This window comes from Aethalodelphis obliquidens, unplaced genomic scaffold, assembly GCF_003676395.1.
Source record: "Aethalodelphis obliquidens isolate GAN/ISIS:26980383/991018 unplaced genomic scaffold, ASM367639v1 scaffold19, whole genome shotgun sequence".
NCBI lineage: Eukaryota > Metazoa > Chordata > Mammalia > Artiodactyla > Delphinidae > Aethalodelphis > Aethalodelphis obliquidens.
Window position 1 is genome coordinate 5,193,251 of NW_020837963.1, and position 17,849 is coordinate 5,211,099.

At 53.3% G+C, this 17,849-nt stretch overlaps 1 protein-coding gene across 7 annotated transcripts in view; it reads left to right on the forward strand.

Annotated features, from left to right (window-relative positions):
• Positions 1 to 17,849, forward strand: part of CTIF (cap binding complex dependent translation initiation factor) — a 303,742-nt gene that overhangs the window by 160,334 nt on the left and 125,559 nt on the right. For all 7 annotated transcript variants that reach the window (XM_027118461.1, XM_027118460.1, XM_027118465.1 and 4 more), the window contains one exon: positions 2,058 to 2,134. In XM_027118461.1, the coding sequence (XP_026974262.1) occupies positions 2,058 to 2,134 (77 nt within the window). The remainder of the gene's footprint in view (positions 1 to 2,057; positions 2,135 to 17,849) is intronic.

Consider the following 17,849-nt stretch of genomic DNA (forward strand, 5'->3'; position numbering starts at 1 on the left):
ATGATATTTTATATATGTACATACATATGTGGTAATTTGGAGGTGATAGATGGATGGACACAGCGGTCAGAGCAGTGGCTTCATTAGAAGCCCTGAGGGGTCGCGCATGCCCCTGGGCCACACTGAGTCCTGGCAGAGAGCTGGGACTCCATGCCGAGGCTGGGTCACCAGGGCAGCTCCCCTCTGCTGCAGCCGTGTGGCCGGGAGGGGGGGTGGGCAGGCCAGGATGCAGGTCAGAGCCCAGGACTCCGGGGCCCAGACAGGGAAGACGGGCACCTTCTGAGCTCGTGGAAGGCCAAGTGTCCCGACAGCGCCCTCGGCCCGGCCTCGGAGCTCAGCTCCCGGTCCAGGCTCGGCTTCCTTGCATTGTCTCCACGGGGCACGCCCAGTGTTCCTGTGGTGACCTGAGGCCGGAGGGAGGGAAGGGGCCAGCCCGGAGCTGGGTGAGGGTGGGAGAGGGGAAATGAGAGGGGAAGACTTGCTGTTTTTCCTTGTTTGTGTTTTGTATTAAAGAAAGCAAATAATATCCTTTGAGAAAACCATTAAACAAAGCACATCCTAAGGCAGCAGAGGCCCATTGTGCCTGCCCGAGCCAGAACTCATTCATGCCTTCTTGGTCGGATTGTTGGAACCAAGAGACAGGGTGTGAGGGAGGGACTGACAATATAAATAATATAAATTAAATTAAATTAAATTTGAAACGTGCCCTTCCCTCCCTGGACTCGATAGGAGTGTCGGCCGAGCGTCTGAAAGGCCAAGGTCCCCGCGTCCTCCTGAGCCTGTTGTCCTCCCCGTGCCCGCCCCAGGAAGCACCTCAAGACTGGCCGGGCTGCCCGTGTCCAGGGCTGCTTAGCCCGTGGTTGGGGGCTAAGCCCTGAGAAGGCAGCCCAGCGGGACGCTCCGCTAGGAGCCCAGATCCAGAGGGCTGCATGTGCCCTTGCCGTGGAGGGGGCCTGGGCTTCTGTCTCCCTGTCTGTAAAGTGCGTGGGGCGGGTGCTAAATGGGCCCTCACTGTGCCCTCTCCAGCACACTGGGCCCTGTCACACCCTCTGACCCTGTGCACACCCAGGGCCTTGTGGGCGGCATGGGGGCCATGGTCAGGCTGTGGACTCTGCACCAGGACCCATACCCAGATGTCCCAGGCCCAGGCCTAAGACCCTCAACCCCTCCCACTCCACCCCAGCCTGCCCATAATGGAATGGCAGTGCTTTCCCTTGTCCCACCAGGACACACTTTTCTGGGGGGAGGGAAATGGTAAGAAGAGAGCTGGCCATCAGCCCAACTTCTGCAAATAATTCCGCCTGTGGCCCAGCATCTGCAAGATCAACCTGCATTATGAATAGAGGGTCTCTCTCCGACCTTGGTATAAATATATACATAGTTGTTATCATGATGACAATATGCAAAAGACCATCTTTAGGATTTTCCCCAGTTAAAAGTTTAAAAAAGCATTTAGCTATTTGCATGTTTCCTCTAAATATACCCCAGGAGTATAAGTAACAAAGATCTTGGGTAAAAATTGCATGAGGCATCCTGGACTAGTATATGAGGAGACCTGGGTCCTGGCACATTCCCTCTGCATGAGGCTCAGGATTTGCAAGGAGGCTGCATCTCCTTGGTCGTCTCAACAGCTCAGAGAAGATATTAACATTCCCATTGTGTTAGGAAGCTTGATGTTAGAGGGCTAACTTGTCCTCCGTCCGCCAGTGATTCCAGGATCTCATTCTCTGATGGACCTTAAACTGGCTCATCCACCTCTCTGGACCTGAGTGTTCTCATCTGTAATTTGAGTAACTGGATATGACAAATTCTAGGGACCCCTTTGTGTCCCCACTGTTCTTTGGTTCTATAATTCCAGCGTTATCACCTGATGGGAAACTCATTAACTCTGGTGTTCTCCATTTTTCAGCCTGGATTTGCTGGTCAGAGTCTAGCCTTTCCAAACTCTCGATTTCGTTTTGTCATAGGTGTTGTTGTAGTTAGTTCAGACCCAGAAGTTCTTTGCTCTCTTCCAGAAGACTTACTGACAATCCTCTCTTCCTCCTCCAAACACACAGGGCTACCACCCGATGCCCCATGAGGTGGAGATTGCACACACGAAGAAGCTGTTCCGGAGGAGAAGAAATGACCGAAGGTAGGAGACTCTCCATCGCCAGCTTTGGGTTTTCTCCGCCTCTGCCGGCCCTTCTGGAGCTACGGTCCTGTCCTGTGTTTGGCTTTTCCTGGTCATCAGCCGATGCGGCGAGAGGCGACGTAGACTCAGTGGGCTGGTGACCGGGGGCGGTGGCGGCTGCCCACCTCTTGGTTGGCCCTGGGATTGGATCTATTCAGGAGTCCAGGGCAGGTTTGACAGTTCAGGAAGAGAAAAGCTCTTTCCACTGACCATGCAGCAACAGTAGCGGTCCTCAGGGGACCAGGACCTGCCGACGTGTGTTTTGAGACACAGCCTCCAGGAGGCTCTGGAGCTCACAGTGCCAGGACTGTCTTTCCTCTGCCCTGTCCTGAGAGCCGTCCCTGGCCTGTGCTGGGTTCTGCTGGGACAGCGACACACAGATCAGCAACTGTACGTGCTACTTCTCTCGAATGCCTGGGGGGTTGGGGCTCACTTAAACTAAAGCAGAGACCAGGATCTCCCCTGGCATCCAGCAGAGGTCTGGGTGACAGCAAGGGGCCAGAAAAAGTGCCTGGGGTAGCCCTGGATAGGAACAAACAACTGAGGTTGGGCGTCTGGGAGGCTGAGCCTTTGTTTCCTTAAAGGTTGTCTGACAGGCAAAGGTCTTCAAGGTGTATATTCCAAATGGAAGAGTCCAGGTGCAGAGCAGTGTTTTAGTGTGTGGCCATTTGTGCAAAAGCAGGGTTAGAGTATTTGTTTGTTAGCATGTGCATAAATGATTTCTGGATGGAAATGAGAGAGGGGAGGAAGAGAGAGAAGCGGGGAAGGAAGGGAGGGAGGGACGGAGGGACGGAGGAAGGAAGGCTTCTGCCTGAAGAATTAAAATGAGGTTCTCCTCTACAGGGAATTTCTTCTTAGTTAAAGGTGATGGCTTGTGGTTTTACCTTTAATGAACAGAGTGTGTTCTCAGAGAGCAAAAAATAAAAGCCCAGTCAACATGCTTCCTCAGAATACTGGAAACGCCTCTTCTTGTGCAGCTTCCTGGAGACTAGGGCTGCCCAGGGTCCCTGATGCCTCCCTCCACACGCGGGCCCTGAACGAGGCGTGTTGGGTGGTGGCCGCGACTCAGGGTGGATGGAGGACCAGGCCCCCGGAACGTCATCAGCTGGTGGATTTAGTGGAACCAGAATAGCCTGAGAGGACAGTGAGTGTACAGCCATCTGGGAGGAAGGCAGTCCGGGCTTAGAAACCACCAGGCACTTTACGTAGTGGCGTCAAAAGGGGAAACTGAGCAGGGAGAGGTGGACCAAGCCTATTCCTGGCCTGCCCAGAGTGCAGTCGCTGTGCTGTGTGCGCCGCCTTCTTGTTGTGCAGCGTCACAGAGGCTAATTCCTGATTGCTGGGTTCCCCGCAGAGAGAAGTAGGGAGCACCCCCTAAAGGAGGCATGGGGTTCACAGGGGACTGGGGAGGTGTCCGGAAGAGCAGAGGCTCACTGTCGCTCCTCCCTTGCCCTGTGGTCCCCAGAGTGTGTGTGGAGGTGCAGGGAGTCCCCGAGCTTCCGTAGGAGAAGTCCCCCTGTGGGCCCAGGCAAGGGCAAGCTGCTCTCGGCGTCCAGATCAGCCGCGCCTCCGCTTGTGGGCCAGGTCACCTCACTCAGCAGGAGCCCCTGGACAGTGCAGGTCTCCGGAAAGCAGCGGCGTGACCCAGGAATGTAGGAAAAGGAGCGTGACATGCAGGCACCGGGAAGCCGGCCTTCCGCTGAGCCTCGCTTGTGTTAACAAATGCCCAGTTAGGTCAGCACACCTCGCAAAGGATGTGGACCCGGGACTGGGTCCAAAGCAAGGCAATAAAGATGATTAAAGGGATGGAAAGTATGTCCTGTGAGGAGAGGCTAACGGGCCAGGGCCAGGGAAGAGGAGGCTGCAGGGAAAGGACGTTCATGCCAGTAAACTCTTGAAAGATTTATACAGAGCGCTGAGGAGCGGCCGCCCACCTTCCCCAGGACCCGAACTGCAGGAAATCATCTGAAATGAAAGGAGAGAGTGTTCCTCTGGACCAAAGACGGACTCAAGCAACAAACATCTTGACCATCGGGGTCTCGGACTCTGCCATTCAGCGTGGCAGACACATGTTGAGCCTGTGCCGTGTGCCGGCCGGGGCCCCACCTTTACTCACAATCTGGAATATGGTGCAGGCCAACACTCAGCCGTCACAGAGTCCCCAGGCAATGGGACTTTCAGGAGAAGAGCAGGCGGCCGGACGCTTTAAGGACCTCTGTCTGCAAGCAGGCAGCCAGCACCAGGGGCCTCCCGAGTCCTCCTTGGTGGAGCGTGTGATTCTGGCATTTGAGGAACGGCTACGGAATATTATCCAGTCGACCCTAACCTTCCAGCTGACGATAGATAGTCACGGCCTTGCTGAGCCCCAGACCTTTATATTTGACCTTGATAGTTAACACTTTTGGACAGCAGGTTAAGCTTCCCAGTACTGAGGCTTGCATTCCCTGGTGGCAGAGGGGGAGGTGACCAGGATCAGATGTGGTGGCCAAAGGCACAGCCAGCGTCTATCTGTGTCATGCCTCTGATCTATCCCCCTCTGCTGCAAGGGAGAAAAGGTGCTGTTTCCCCTTTTAACAGATGGAATAGCTGAGGCCAGGGACACTAGCCAACATTGTTCAGCTAAGTAGCAGAGCTGAACTCGCCCCTGCTGACTGCAGCTCTCAGCCTTTTCAACTCCACAGCCTCAGGTGGCCCTTTGACCTAGAAAAAGCCAAGAGCAGGGAGCTGGTGGGTGCCTAATTAGGAGGGTGGCTGCAGTGTCACAGGAAGGGAGGTGGCCCGCTCCATCCCCCTGTGTCTCTGGGGCTCTCCCGGAAGGCCTGCAGGGGTCTGTGGCCTGGTTGATAGCTGCAAACTCTCAGCAGCTCGGCAGGTTGCTGAACCTGGGGGTCTGTACTACCCCACAGCCTGCAGCAGGGATTTCTAAACTGGCCTCCAGAGCCCTAGTCTTGACGGAAGTCTAGATTATATCCTAGTTCCTGGTGGCCTCTTGAGGTCTTGAGTGTGCCCTTACTGCTTTTATTCTCTGATGTCTGAGGCATATGCTGTGGAATTAGATGCCGGATGTGCATGCCACCTTTCCTACTCATTAACTCCATGATTTTGGCAAATTACTCTATACCTCGAAAACTTGATTTCCTCTTCTGTAAAATGGGTTCATTAATTGGGAGGCTTAACCAAGCTCATCCTTGTAAGGCACCGGGAAATGGCCTTAGCACCAGCTAAGATCACAGGGGGATCCGAGGTGCTCAGAAAACACTGTAAGGTGACAGTGGAGTGCAGATGTCTGCGGTGGCAGGGTGCGGGGGCAGGGCTATTGTCCCAAATCCCCATGAGTGCCGGGTTTGCTTGAGACCAGGGAACTTTCCTCGCATCACCTCCAGGGCCAGGGGACCTAGGGTCAATTGTTCCTTCTCAGGGATCAACTTTTAAAGCTTTGCTCCCACTGCCGGGGCTGGCAGGGAAGGAGGGCCCCTCTAGGGCAGCCATCTGCAGACTCTGCTCCCACATTCTGTGCGCTGCTTCAAGGGCCTCTGTTTCTAAAATTGAGTTGTGGCGTCTTTTCCTCATTTTGCAAAAAAAAAAAGGTTAAGCTTGTGAACAGTTCAAAAGTTTTCTCCTTTAAAATGGTCTCAAAACATGGACAACTGGTAACCACTTGTTTATTTTGCGAAACTAATCGAGGATGTTTGCTGATTTCAGACAAAATTATGCATTTCATGATATGAATGTACTAAGTGAGTATTTCATGCACTCCTGAAAGAGCAACATGCCTCCGGGTGCTCTGTCCCCACCCAAGCCAGAGACCTGCCGACTGGAAGGGGGTCCGCAGAGATTCGTCTTCTGCCCTGAGCCCCTTACCCTCAGGATGCAGGGCAGAGGGGCAAACTCTAGAGGGCAGAGTCCCGGCCATGCCGCTGACCCACTGCCTGTGTTGACCTTGAGTGAGGTCTCACCTCTGGGGGGATGCGGCGATTTTCTCTACTCCCTCCACCCCTTTTCCATTTGAAGAGATGGACATCTGAGGCCATGAATGAAGGTCATGGTCTGTGTTGCCTGGGAAGCAGAGTCTGGGATGGAGATTATTGGGCAGGACACTTACTAAGGAGCGCCCTTGGGGTCACGCGGAGGGAGGGGAGCAGGATTGGGCAGAGGGAGGGGGTGAGCTGCAGCGCAGTCTGCGTGGGGAGTTCTGATTCTACGGGAAGGTCTGAAGTTGGGATGACTATTTAGAGTTGTCCCAAGATGGAGAGAAGGGGCGGGTCTTTGTATCCCTATGTCTGCTCTAGTCATCAGATGGGGAGTGCCTTGACCTTGAGCCGGCAGCTCTCCGCCCCAGACAACTTCTGTAGGGCTGACCGCTGAGGGCTGTCTGCCACAGCGCAGCCAGCAGCCAGGGGCGAGTGTGTCATTTCTGAGCAGGGCGAACGCCACAGTGAAGCACTCTTTAACTCTCCAACTAGGATCGATGGGGCAGTGCTCTGTGCTACATTCCATGCTGCAGAGAAACCAGACAAGTGCCAGGCGTGGTCCCTGGTCTCAAGGGCCTGAGGTAGAGCTTGCACAGCTGGCCTCAGAAGCCACCAGAATGTAGTGCATGACTGTGTAGAATCCACGTGTTCCTGCGAGGAGGTTCTAAGAGAGGAACCAGCGACCGTGGTTACAGAATGCTTCCTGAGGAGATGGGCATCGAGTTAGCCATGAGTCACCAGGGGGATTTGGAAGGGAGATGGGAGGACATTAGGGTGAGACTGTGAAAGCCTCAGTGAAACAGATGTGGGAACCAGGGATTCCCACCGCCCCGGATGTCGCTCCCACAAAACTCCCTAGAAACAGAGCCGGATGGGTGGAGCTCACTGCTGCCACTACCCGCAACTGAACTAAAGAGAAGGGAAAAGCCGGAGCTCCTGGCTCCTGACGGGGCCCAGCCCAGACGTTAGAAGTCCCAGTAGACCCCGCAGGCTCCAGAGCTGGCCTCCTAACAGTGAGAGTGGGGCAGCTAATGGAAGCATTAGGGGTCCATCGCACGATGCCCGTGCGGCTGGGGAGACAGGATAGCCATTCTCCAAATTAATTTGTTTCATTAAGTGAGGTCTCAGAACGGTTAATTTACTCCATGTGCAAAGCAGATTTGAAAAGAAGGAAAGAATGGCACAGTCATCGCCAGCTAGTATCAGATGGCTCTGCTGGGCGAGAGGCAGGAGAGCAAGCTGTCCCCACATCTGAGTGCCACCCCCTCCCTGGGTCCCCAGATGGTGCAGTCGGGCCACAGCCTGGACGCTGCAGGGTGAGCAGAGCCCCCAGCAGCTCTTGCTGCCTCTGTCCTATGATCGACCATGACAGTGGCTTGCTGTCCTCTAACCGTAGAACCAATTTACAGTCTCATTTCTCCATCTCCTCCTCTGCCACCATGTGCCCAAACCCTCCCTGGGTGCCAGGCTCTTTCCCTGGGGACAACGTTAGAGTCAGCCATCAGATTTGATTTTGCAAGCTTTCTGTGACATCATCTAGGTCACTGATAGAAATGAACAGGGCATCTGGAATTAATGGCGATGGGTATGCAATTTTGGGAAGATACTAAAAAACCCTGGATTTTTTGATTTAAAAGGGTAGATTTTGTGGTGAGTGAATTGTACCTCAAATTTTTTTTTAAGTTTTTTTTTTTTAATGGATAAGGCAGGTCCCAGGATGGAGTGATGGGGCAAGCCTCTGTAAACACGCCTTAATCTTGGTGTTTGCAGGGTTCCCCAAGTGTATCAGGAGAGTAACCCTTTCAAGGACGTAGATTTGGTCTGGCCCTGACTTGGTCTGTGTGACTGTGTGCTAGCTATTAGCGGTTACATCTTTTCTTCCAGATCATTGGCTTGGCAGTCTCCTTAGGAGAGATGATATCTATATTTTTCTGATTTTAAAAAATTGGAACTGTATACACATAGCTGCAGTCTCTAGCACTTTGTTCCTCAGAAGTGGTCAGGGGCTATTTATGACCTCACGTGCAAAGCTGTCTTTTTCTGGACCATATTGTTCCATCCCTTGGGCAAGATGAGCACTCAGAGTGCCTGTCTCTCTCCCAGGATTTCCTCCGAGGCCCTCGGCAACGTACTGAGGATGCTGTAGGGGGGTCTCCCTTTCCCGGTCCAACACATGTTCTCTGACAGAAGGCAGACCTTTGTCTCAGCGGCCCTCTTAAATTTACATCATCCTCCCCATCTGCAGACTCATGCTTGCCTCTTCCTTCTCACTCTAAACACAAAAGCTTAATTTTAGAATTGTCATGAATGCCTGTTGAGCGCACTCCTCGACACACTCTTGACAGCTCTACCACACCCTTTGATGGCCATCACTGGCTACAGGAGACCCCTCATTCCCTTCTAGAATTCACCTTACCCGCCTCCTCCTCCTCACGCTGCGCTCATGGGCAGGGACCCTGGAGGATGCCAGTGCCACATTAAAATCTTGCCTCTAAGTCACAGCTGCTTTCTGGAACTTGCCATGCCCTTTAGCACCTCACACCACTCCTGCAGTCATGGACTCCTTCAGCGACGAAGATGACTGAGCCCCAGACCTTGCCCACCAGGAACTGATCAGAAATTCATCTAGTTCAGAGATGAACTAGATCCATCCATCCATCCGCTCATGCACAGGAGTTGTTAAGGTAGCCCTTTGGGAAGTACAGTCAATCCTCATTACCCGTGGATTCTATATTTGCAAATTTGCCTCTCGTTAAAATGATTTGTTTTGTGTGATTTAGTCAATACAGTGCTTTCACAGTCATTCATGGACACTCCCAGAGCGGTGAAAACACTCGAGTCACCTGATACACATGTTCCCAGCTGAGGTTGAACCAGGAGACCTCTGTCTTCTTGCTCCAGCTCTCATATTGTAAAGCAGTGTCTTTCCGTGATCTATTTAGTGCCGTGTTTTTTGCGTTGATGTGCTTTTCATGGGTGAATTTGCAGTTTAAAATGGCCCCTAAGCATAGCACTGAAGTGCTGTCTATGTTCCAAAGTCCAGGGAGGCTGTGAAGCACCTTATGGAGAAAATACGTGTGTTAGATGAGCTTCATGCTGGCCAGACTGGTAGTGCTGTTGGCGGTGGGCTCAATGTTAATCAATCAACAATATATGTTAAATAAGGTGTCCGTAAACCAAAACACACCTAAAGTGGGGTTATCTTTGATCAACTGGAGAAAATGTGACCGGAGGCTCGCAGGAACCTAACCCTGTCTTTCTTCTGGGAGCAGTGGTTCAGTGCGCAGTGTGGTTATACAGTTACATAGAGCATGACGACTGTGAATAATGAAATTGGGCTGTGCTTGCCCTTGAAAACAGGGGGAGAGGTGCTGAAGATAAAGGACTATGTTGTGAGTGATGGGGTTTTAGGCTGAGTAGTTTGTCTTGTCCGAGTGGCGGTAGCAGAGATGGGGGGATAGAAGGAGGGAGCGGGAGACACTTCCTCCACGGTCGTCGCCCGGCTTGGGTCGCACTGAGGGGACCGCTGCTTCATGTGCCCTATGCTGGGATGACACCGTCCCCGAGCCCTCCAGACGGCTCAGCCCCGAAGTGACCATTATTGTCATCCTGTCATCAGGAGCCCAGGGAACGGTGAGACAGATTACACTCCCATTGCCTGCGGTTTGTCTCTATATCGCAGCACGGAAATTGCCCTCATTAAGTCCCTGCTAAAGATAGATAAGAAAATGGGACAGGCAAACCCCTACCTGGCAGGCAGCCCTGTCAGATTCTAAGCAAAATGAGTCAGATATGAATTATTTTTAGGCTCCTTCTCCTCCTCCCCCACACCCACCCCCAAGCTCTCTTGGAAGGAAGAGCAGCTCATTTCTTTTTTTTTTTTTTTTTTTTTTTTTGGCGGTACGCGGGCCTCTCACCGTTGTGGCCTCTCCCGTTGCGGAGCACAGGCTCCGGACGCGCAGGCTCAGCGGCCATGGCTCACGGGCCCAGCCGCTCCGCAGCATGTGGGATCTTCCCGGACTGGAGCACGAACCCATGTCCCCTGCATCAGCAGGCGGACTCTCAATCACTGCGCCACCAGGGAAGCCCGCAGCTCATTTCTTGAAGCCAGATGTCCAGGTCTGTGTTTGATTGACATGAAGGGCCTTGGTATGCCTAGAGAAGACCCTAGCCTTTGTACGAGCCGTGACGGCCAGATCATCCTTTGGACAATGCCCGCCTCACCTGGCGCTCATGGGTGCCGAGAGCGCCCTGAAGGCTGGCCGACGACTTGCCCTCTCCTGCCCCTCTTTCCTGGCACGTGCTCCGTGCTCAGAACGTGCTCTCAGCATCATGCTTCATGGGAAAGTAAACCAGTCCCTGGGGTCCCTCTCCCGGGGAAAGCCCACATCCGTGCATGGCCATCTTGTGCCTTTCGGCAGAGCTCCTGGTGCCGGGCCAGCCTGCCCTCCCAGTCTGTGCCCACTGCTGGGAAGCTGAGAGCTGCTCCTTCGTGCTTGCTCCCTGCTCCTCTTTTCAGCTATTGGGGTTCATCCAGACCCCTTAAGCCCTAGACGGCAAAGGAGGGAGACCTGGGGGCAAGGGAACTGACAGAAGACGAAGCAAGGGTGCATGCCTAGTGGCTTGGAGAGCAGGAGGGGTGCTAACTAGGAAAGTGGCCGTAGAGAGATAAATGCCATCTCCACCGGGTCTGTGCCTGGGACAGGAAGTAGAATGGACGCCGGGAACCAGCCACCTGAGTTGGTTTGATTACGCTTCCTCAGATGTCTTAGTCTCTCTTTCTGAAATGCTGGACATTTAGGTTGGCTCACAAATGTTATTCCCAACCCTCTCTCCCCTGCTAGAGCATATGGACACAAGCAACTCCGAGGGCCCCAAGTGACCGGGCCTCTGGTGCCAAGTCTTCACAGCCTTTGCCAGGGGCAACCAGCATGGTGGGTACCAGGGCCTAGGCCAGGCTCACTTGGGTTCTGGACCAGTTCATCCCTCACCAGCCAGGGGATCTTGAGGCGATAAGGACCCTTGCCAAGCTCATTCTTCTTATTGTCTCCAACGACACTGACACGCCCCCTTCAGGGATGCCAGTAGGTGAGGAGTGATGGCAGGTACACGAGAGGGCCCAGCCCCAAGCCCAGCTCTAAGTACAGAAGCATGGGTCCCTTCCTTCCTGACGTTTGCTCCTGGGACCCCTCCATCTTGGGCCGTGTGCAGGGAAAGAAAGAAGATTGGGCCAGCAGTTATGGAGTCTGGGTTTCCATCCTTGTCTGGCCCAAGGCAAGTCCCTTACACTTTTGGAGCTAATACTTTCAAATATATTGGGGTGAGTGCGGGGTTAAAGTTGACAGAGAAACCTCCCCAGAAATATTCCATTCCTTAGCCGTGGGCTGGAAAGACAGACAGAGACACTCCAGAGGCCAGTTGGAGCTTTCAGTGCAAATAACTAGCTCCCCTGTACCTTCATCCCAGCCCATTCACCCTCTCCAGAAAGCTCCAGGAAGCTGCGCCAGGTCTGCTGCTCCTGTGTACATCTTTTGGGACCAATCTGGTCTCGGTCTGTACTGTGGGCTGGGTACCCAACCACGCCTGGCTGAGCCTCCGTACTCCCAGCATTCTGGTCACCCGTAGGGTGGGCTGTGCGCACTGTTGGCTCTAGGCCCTTTCTGCTAGGCCCACGGGCGAGCCTGGCTCACCCCGAGTCCTGCCCGCGCATGACTCAGCGATTTAGCGAGCACTTTTAGAATGCCTACCGTGTTCGGGACACACGGAGCCCTTTGCAAATATCAGCTTGTACAATCTTCCCAACAACCCTTGGAAGGAGATGCTGTTTTTATTTCCATTTTACAGATGAGGAAAGTAATTTGCACAGAAAAGGGGGGTAACTCGCCCAGAGTCGCAGAGCTGGGAAGTAGCTGAGCCAGACTGCAATCTCAAGCAGCCTGGCTCAGAGCCTGGGCCCCTCACCAGTTCTCTGCTGGGAAACTCCCTGTCCACCCTTCGGCATGCTCGGCCTCCCTCTTCTGGGTCCCTCGCCAATCCCTACCTACACCCCCAAGTGAGCCCCTGATTAACTCTGTGCTTGGGGCGATAAAGGCAGCACGGGGGCCTCCATTTTCAAAAGGACTGAGGGAGGGGCTCGTGCCTAATTCAAAGGAATGAACAAATAGTGAGATTTCAGACAAGACCCACCCTCTGCCCTCTGCACCCCTGCACCAGGTTAGTCACACCCGTACATCCCTTCGCTGGTCCGGATGATTCATGCGTGGACATATTTAGGAAGTTCCTATAATAGCGCAGAGGTTTCCCAGGTTGTCGGGGCCCCACTTGGTGAGAGGCTGGAGGCAGGGTGCTGTGAGTTCCAGAACAGTGGGCAGCTCTCGGGAGGCAGTCTGGAGTGGGAGAGCTTCCTCCAGCTGCCATCCCCCACGTCCCAGGAGGACCGCCCAGGCCACAAGGGTGCCCTTCGCTCCCCGAGGCTCGCCAGCAGGGACGGGAGCACAGCTTTTAAAAATACCGAGGAGCCTTCCTGCCTGGGTCAGCACTTACCCTGAGCTCCGAGAGTTATTTCTGAGTCTTCCCAGTAATTTAATTTTAGCCATTTATTCCAATGTGTGTGTTTTTGGGGAAAGGCAGGGTGGCCTCTATTATGGTTTGGAGTATTTTGGGGAGGCCCTGGTTTCCAGAAGGGATGCAGGGACTCAATTAGGCAAGACATCAGTGAACAGAATTAAAATAACTCAAGGAGACAGGCCTGCGGATCCCCGGAGGTGATGCCTCTGCTTAGCCCCCTGGAGGAAATTAAGACCAAGGGGTCCCCTGCGGGCCCAGTGGGCACCTCTGAGGTGGCAGCTTGCGTCACTGTCTCCAGCTCTCCCAGCACCTGCAGGCGTCTCGGGGCCTTTCAAAATGCAGAATGGATGGAGCTGCTGGGTCTTTCCAAGTTGGCCTGGACAGACAGCCCGAGCTCTAGGAACAGACAAGCCCACATCAGTGGCAAGTTCTGGAGCTCCAGCTGGTAGGTAGACAGGCAAACCCACCAGCAATTTATGGGGGGCTTAAAACATAATAGGCACTAGCCCATTAACACTGCAAGGTTTTTGGAGGGATTACTCGGGAGGAATTACTAAACAGAGGTCAAATAGACCTTCGGAACCCCCTACCGGCACCAGCCATACCTGACCACCCCCCACCCCCTGCCCTCCCCTCCCGCCAAGACAGGCCTGCCTCACCCCCCGACCTGCCCGCTGCCCCTGTCCCGCCTCCTCCTAATTCACTGTCCTTGCTCACTGCACTTCCCGACCCCGGTCTGCTCTCGGTTCCCTGAACAGGCCAAGCTCACCTGTCTGCACCTGACTGGCCCCTCTTGTACTGCGCTCCCCTGTCACTATCCAAGCTCTTTTTCGTCCTCCCTTGATCCTCTTCCCTGACCTTGCCCGTGGTTGCTGGGATGCATCAGGCCCGGCATGGACTGGAAGAGCTCTCCCTGCCTGGCTCACCTGGAGCACGTACAGCAGCTGAGGGATTCGAGGATGGGGCAGGGGATGGGGCGGGAGCGTGCAGGACACTCACCGGTGCGTGGGAGGGCGAGCCGTCCGGGTGACGTGATCACCAGCCAGCGTTACCGCAGCTAACCCCTCCCTCGGGAATACGCTGCCCTTCAGTTGCCTTCAGACTCCTCTCTTCGGTTTAAGGGGAGAATTCTGTGGACAAAGGATCCAATTTCAGGCTTTCCGTTTGTGGGGACTGACACTGAACTTGGGGAAGATGTGTAGACCCAAAGATGAGAAAGGTTTTTAGGAAGAAAAATATACTCTATGGGGCTGTGTACACGTTTGGCCCAGCATCCCGAGTGGCCACAGCAGACTGGCTCGGTGTGTCAGAGAACAGACGGTCACCCTGAGCAGGAAACCTGGTGCCTCTGAACCGTGAGCCACAGCCGTGGCTTGGACAGGCTGGGCAGGGACCAGGGCGGGGCAGGCGGAGGACAGGTTTCTGACTTTGCTCTGACGATCAGAAGGTTGGCACACTGTCGGTCAGGAGTGGGGTTGGGAAGCTGATCGCTGGGACCCCTCGAGGCGGGGCCCGCAAGGGCCAGCGCCCTCCCAAGGAGCCATCCAGTTTCTGTCTTGGGCATCCTTTCCTGGCCAAAGTCCTAGGTCTATATTTTCACTGTGGTGCTCACTCTGCCCACAGCTGGGGGAAACCGTCTGTGCCTCCTCATCTACCCCACCCCCACTACTCTCAAGCTGCGCTCCTCATGTACCCGCATTTACCACTCTTGCATCCCATCTTGTGAACTGGGGTGTCAGGCGTCAATCCGGCCTTAATGGGTAACCCAGGGCAGGTCACTTTGCATTTTCCCCAGAGCCTTCAGTGATGAGCCAGAGTTAAGAGAGTGACCTCGTGCTGAGAGCTTGGGGCACAGTGAAAAGCCAGGAGGTGTAGGGAGTAGGGAGGGAGGGTACATGGGTTGTGATTTTTGAGGGTGGGATTTTTAGCTCCTAGAAGCCTAGAACTATCCCACTTGAAGCAAACATTCTTTTTGCCTCTGTGTTCATTTTCTGGAAGTCACATAGCATGAACTGTAGAGCCCAGGTTCCAGCCAAATGTACAGGTGGCCCCTTGGGTGTGCTGACTTGTCTAGACTTGGTTTGGGTCTCATGTGGAGCCTCCAAGGCACGAATTCATCGCTCTGAGGCATGTTTCTCATCTACAAAGTGGGACATCTGCCTTTTAATACTGTTTTGCTGTTGAAATGCAGTGATGCTCTGAATACAGGTAAAATATCAAGGGCTCCCAAACATGAAGACTTACTGCCTGTCTGTGTGTGGGGAATACACACATCTGTGTTTATAGCTGTGTGTGTGTGTGACTATTTTAGGGACTCTGCCAGTTATCACTTCCAGTGATAGTGTGCTGGAAATGGAGCTTGGCCTGCACGCTTGTATTGGTTATCTATTGCTGTGTAACAAATTACTCCAAAACTTAGAGCTTCAAACAGCAAATACTTTTTACCTCACACAGTTTCCAAGGGTCAGGATCCCAGGAACAGTTTCACTGGGTGCTTCTGGCTCACGGTCTGTCTTGAGGTTGCGGGTCAAGCCTGTTGGCAGGGATTGTAATCCTCTGAAGACTTGATTCAGATGGGACTGGAAGATCCACTTCCAAGCTTACTGACGTGGTTGTTGGCAGGCCTTAGTTCCTCACTGGCTGTTGGCCGGAGGCTTCATTTCCTTGCAATGTGGGCCTCTCTGTAGGGTGCTTATGATAGAATGAGTGGAGAGAGAGAGAAAGAGGCTGTCATGTCTTTTGTAACCTAATCTCAGAAGTGACATACCATTCCTTCTGCGCTCTTCTATTGGTCCCGTAGACTAACCCTTGTATGGTGTCAGAAGGGACTACACAGGGTGTGAATGCCACCGGGTGGGGACCATTGGGGGCCACCTTTATCTGATTCTAGTTTCTTCCTGTGGCATTGCTTTTTTTTTTTCCCTCCCATTGTAAATGATCTAGTAAAATGCAACAATAGGTTTGAATGGATTGAGGTTTTTGCTGTTTTCCCTTTTCTGGTTCAACTTCGTATCTTTCCAAAAATGCCTTCCTTATCCTGTCCTCCCCTCTACACTCATATCCTACCTCCCCGTGGCTCCTCTCTACAGTGGAGCATGAATGAGAACTTCTCTCCCTGGGGAAGGTTTTAGACCAGAAGATGCTCTTTTCTGAGCTTTGGGACCCCTGTCCTCCAGGGGTCCAGTAGGTAGTTCCAGGCAAAGGGAACTTTCCAAGATACACAGTCACACACACTCTCTCTCTCTTTCTCTCTCTTAGTCACACATACTTATTTTCCCTTAAACTCTATAATCTCAATGATTATAAAAGATTGGGCTTTACTTGGAAGCATATTGAAATACTTGAATCTCTCAGACACTGACAGGGAAGGCTTCCTTGTGTAGGAGAGAAAAGAACACCGATATTAGCAATACAAATAAAGGTGTCTTACACAGCCTTTCTCATAGCATCCCTGCAGCAGGCCTGGGGAGCAGTTAGGACAAATGTCCCCATTATAAGAGTAATGTAGGTGAGACTCGGGCCACGTGATTTGCTCAAGACCTTGCAAAACTGAAGCTGGTCCCAGACCTCAGACTATTCAGACCCTTTGCCATGGGACTGTGGAACATCGGCCCTAAGTAGGAGGACATGCGCTTCTTTTCCACCCATTCCAGAATAAATGGTGATCTGGAGTTGTCTGCCTGTCTGGGTGTGGGTTGTCCGGCCTGGGAGAGCAGCCCAGGTGTTGTAGGGGTTCAGGATAGTGGACAGAGGAGCGACGTCCCTCGGAGCTGAAAATGTCGTGGCGGGAGTGATGACCAGTAGTGAGGGAGTACACAGTGGTGATGACAGAAGAGGACCAACCCTCTTTCATCTCTTCCTTCCAATCCGCCCACAGGCTCTTCCCCCTCCGCTGTAAAGGCATCACTAGAAACACTTTCAGGAGGCTCTGGCTCCATATGGAGTCATTGGAATGGAGTAATAATATGCCCCTTTTGTGGGCAGTTGTGCTGGTCAACACAGGACCCAGCGTGGCTATTTAAGTTGAAGTGAAGTAAAGCTAGAATTCAGTTCTTCAGTTGCACTGGTCACATTTCAAGTGCTCGATAACACCGTGTAGCTTCGACGACAATGATGGTTAGCTACAACATTGATGGTTACCACACTGGACAGTGCAGACAGAGAACATCTCTATCCTCACAGAAAGTTCTGGAATGTAACCCTATCCTACAGAAACTCCCGGGCCCCAGAGAGCCAGGCATGGGGCAGGGTCGGGGGAGGAGGGGGGAAGCAGACTGGAGGGGAAGAGTCTGAGGGTCTGGGCAGGGGGAAGAAGGCCTGAGAGCAGAAGGAAGAAGCTGAGAAGGAGAAGTGTTCCTTGAGCAGCGTATCCGCCACCCCTCCGTCGGGCTCAGGAAGTGTTTGCGCCTCCTTCAGCTGGGTCTGGGAATGAGGGCCAGTGCCCGCCCTGCTGGGGACATCACTGAGAGGTGAGAGTGGAGCCCTCATTGTGGACGATCCAAGGCACACCCTTGGGCACAGGGAGTGACACCAGGAGAAAGGAGAGCGCAGGGTCCCCCCCCACACCCTCCCCACCATTGATTCCTTTATCAACAGTCCCCACCCTCTACAGGTGACTCCATTAACCCTCTCATTCCCAGAGAACTCCACGCACAAACCACGCCTCCAGCAGCGTCTTCCCAGGCTCTCTCAGGGCACCTGGTAAGGGCTTGATTTGCTTTGGGAAGTGAGGGTTGCATAGATTTCAAACAAAATCTTATATGGAAACTAAATATATAAACCAGTCACAGCAGACCTCTTTAGTTTTGATCAGGTTGGGTCTAGAAACCCGCCTGTCCTCACCACCGCTGTCCCTTTGTCCCCACTAGCGCAAAGTAGTTACTGAAGCTGCTCCGTGTGGAGTGTGCCCTGTGCCTCCAGCCTGTCTGGGTCAGTGGGGCTGCAGACTTCTCTCATAAAGGACCAGAGAAAAAAGCATTTAGGCCTCAAGAGCCATGTGGTCTCTGTCACATCTGCTCCACCCTGATTCCACATGGTAGGGCAAAAGCAGCCACTGACCACGTGCAAACGAAGGAGAGGGGCCGTGTTTCAACAAAACTTTATTCACAAAAACAAGTGGAGGCTGGATTCGGCCCATA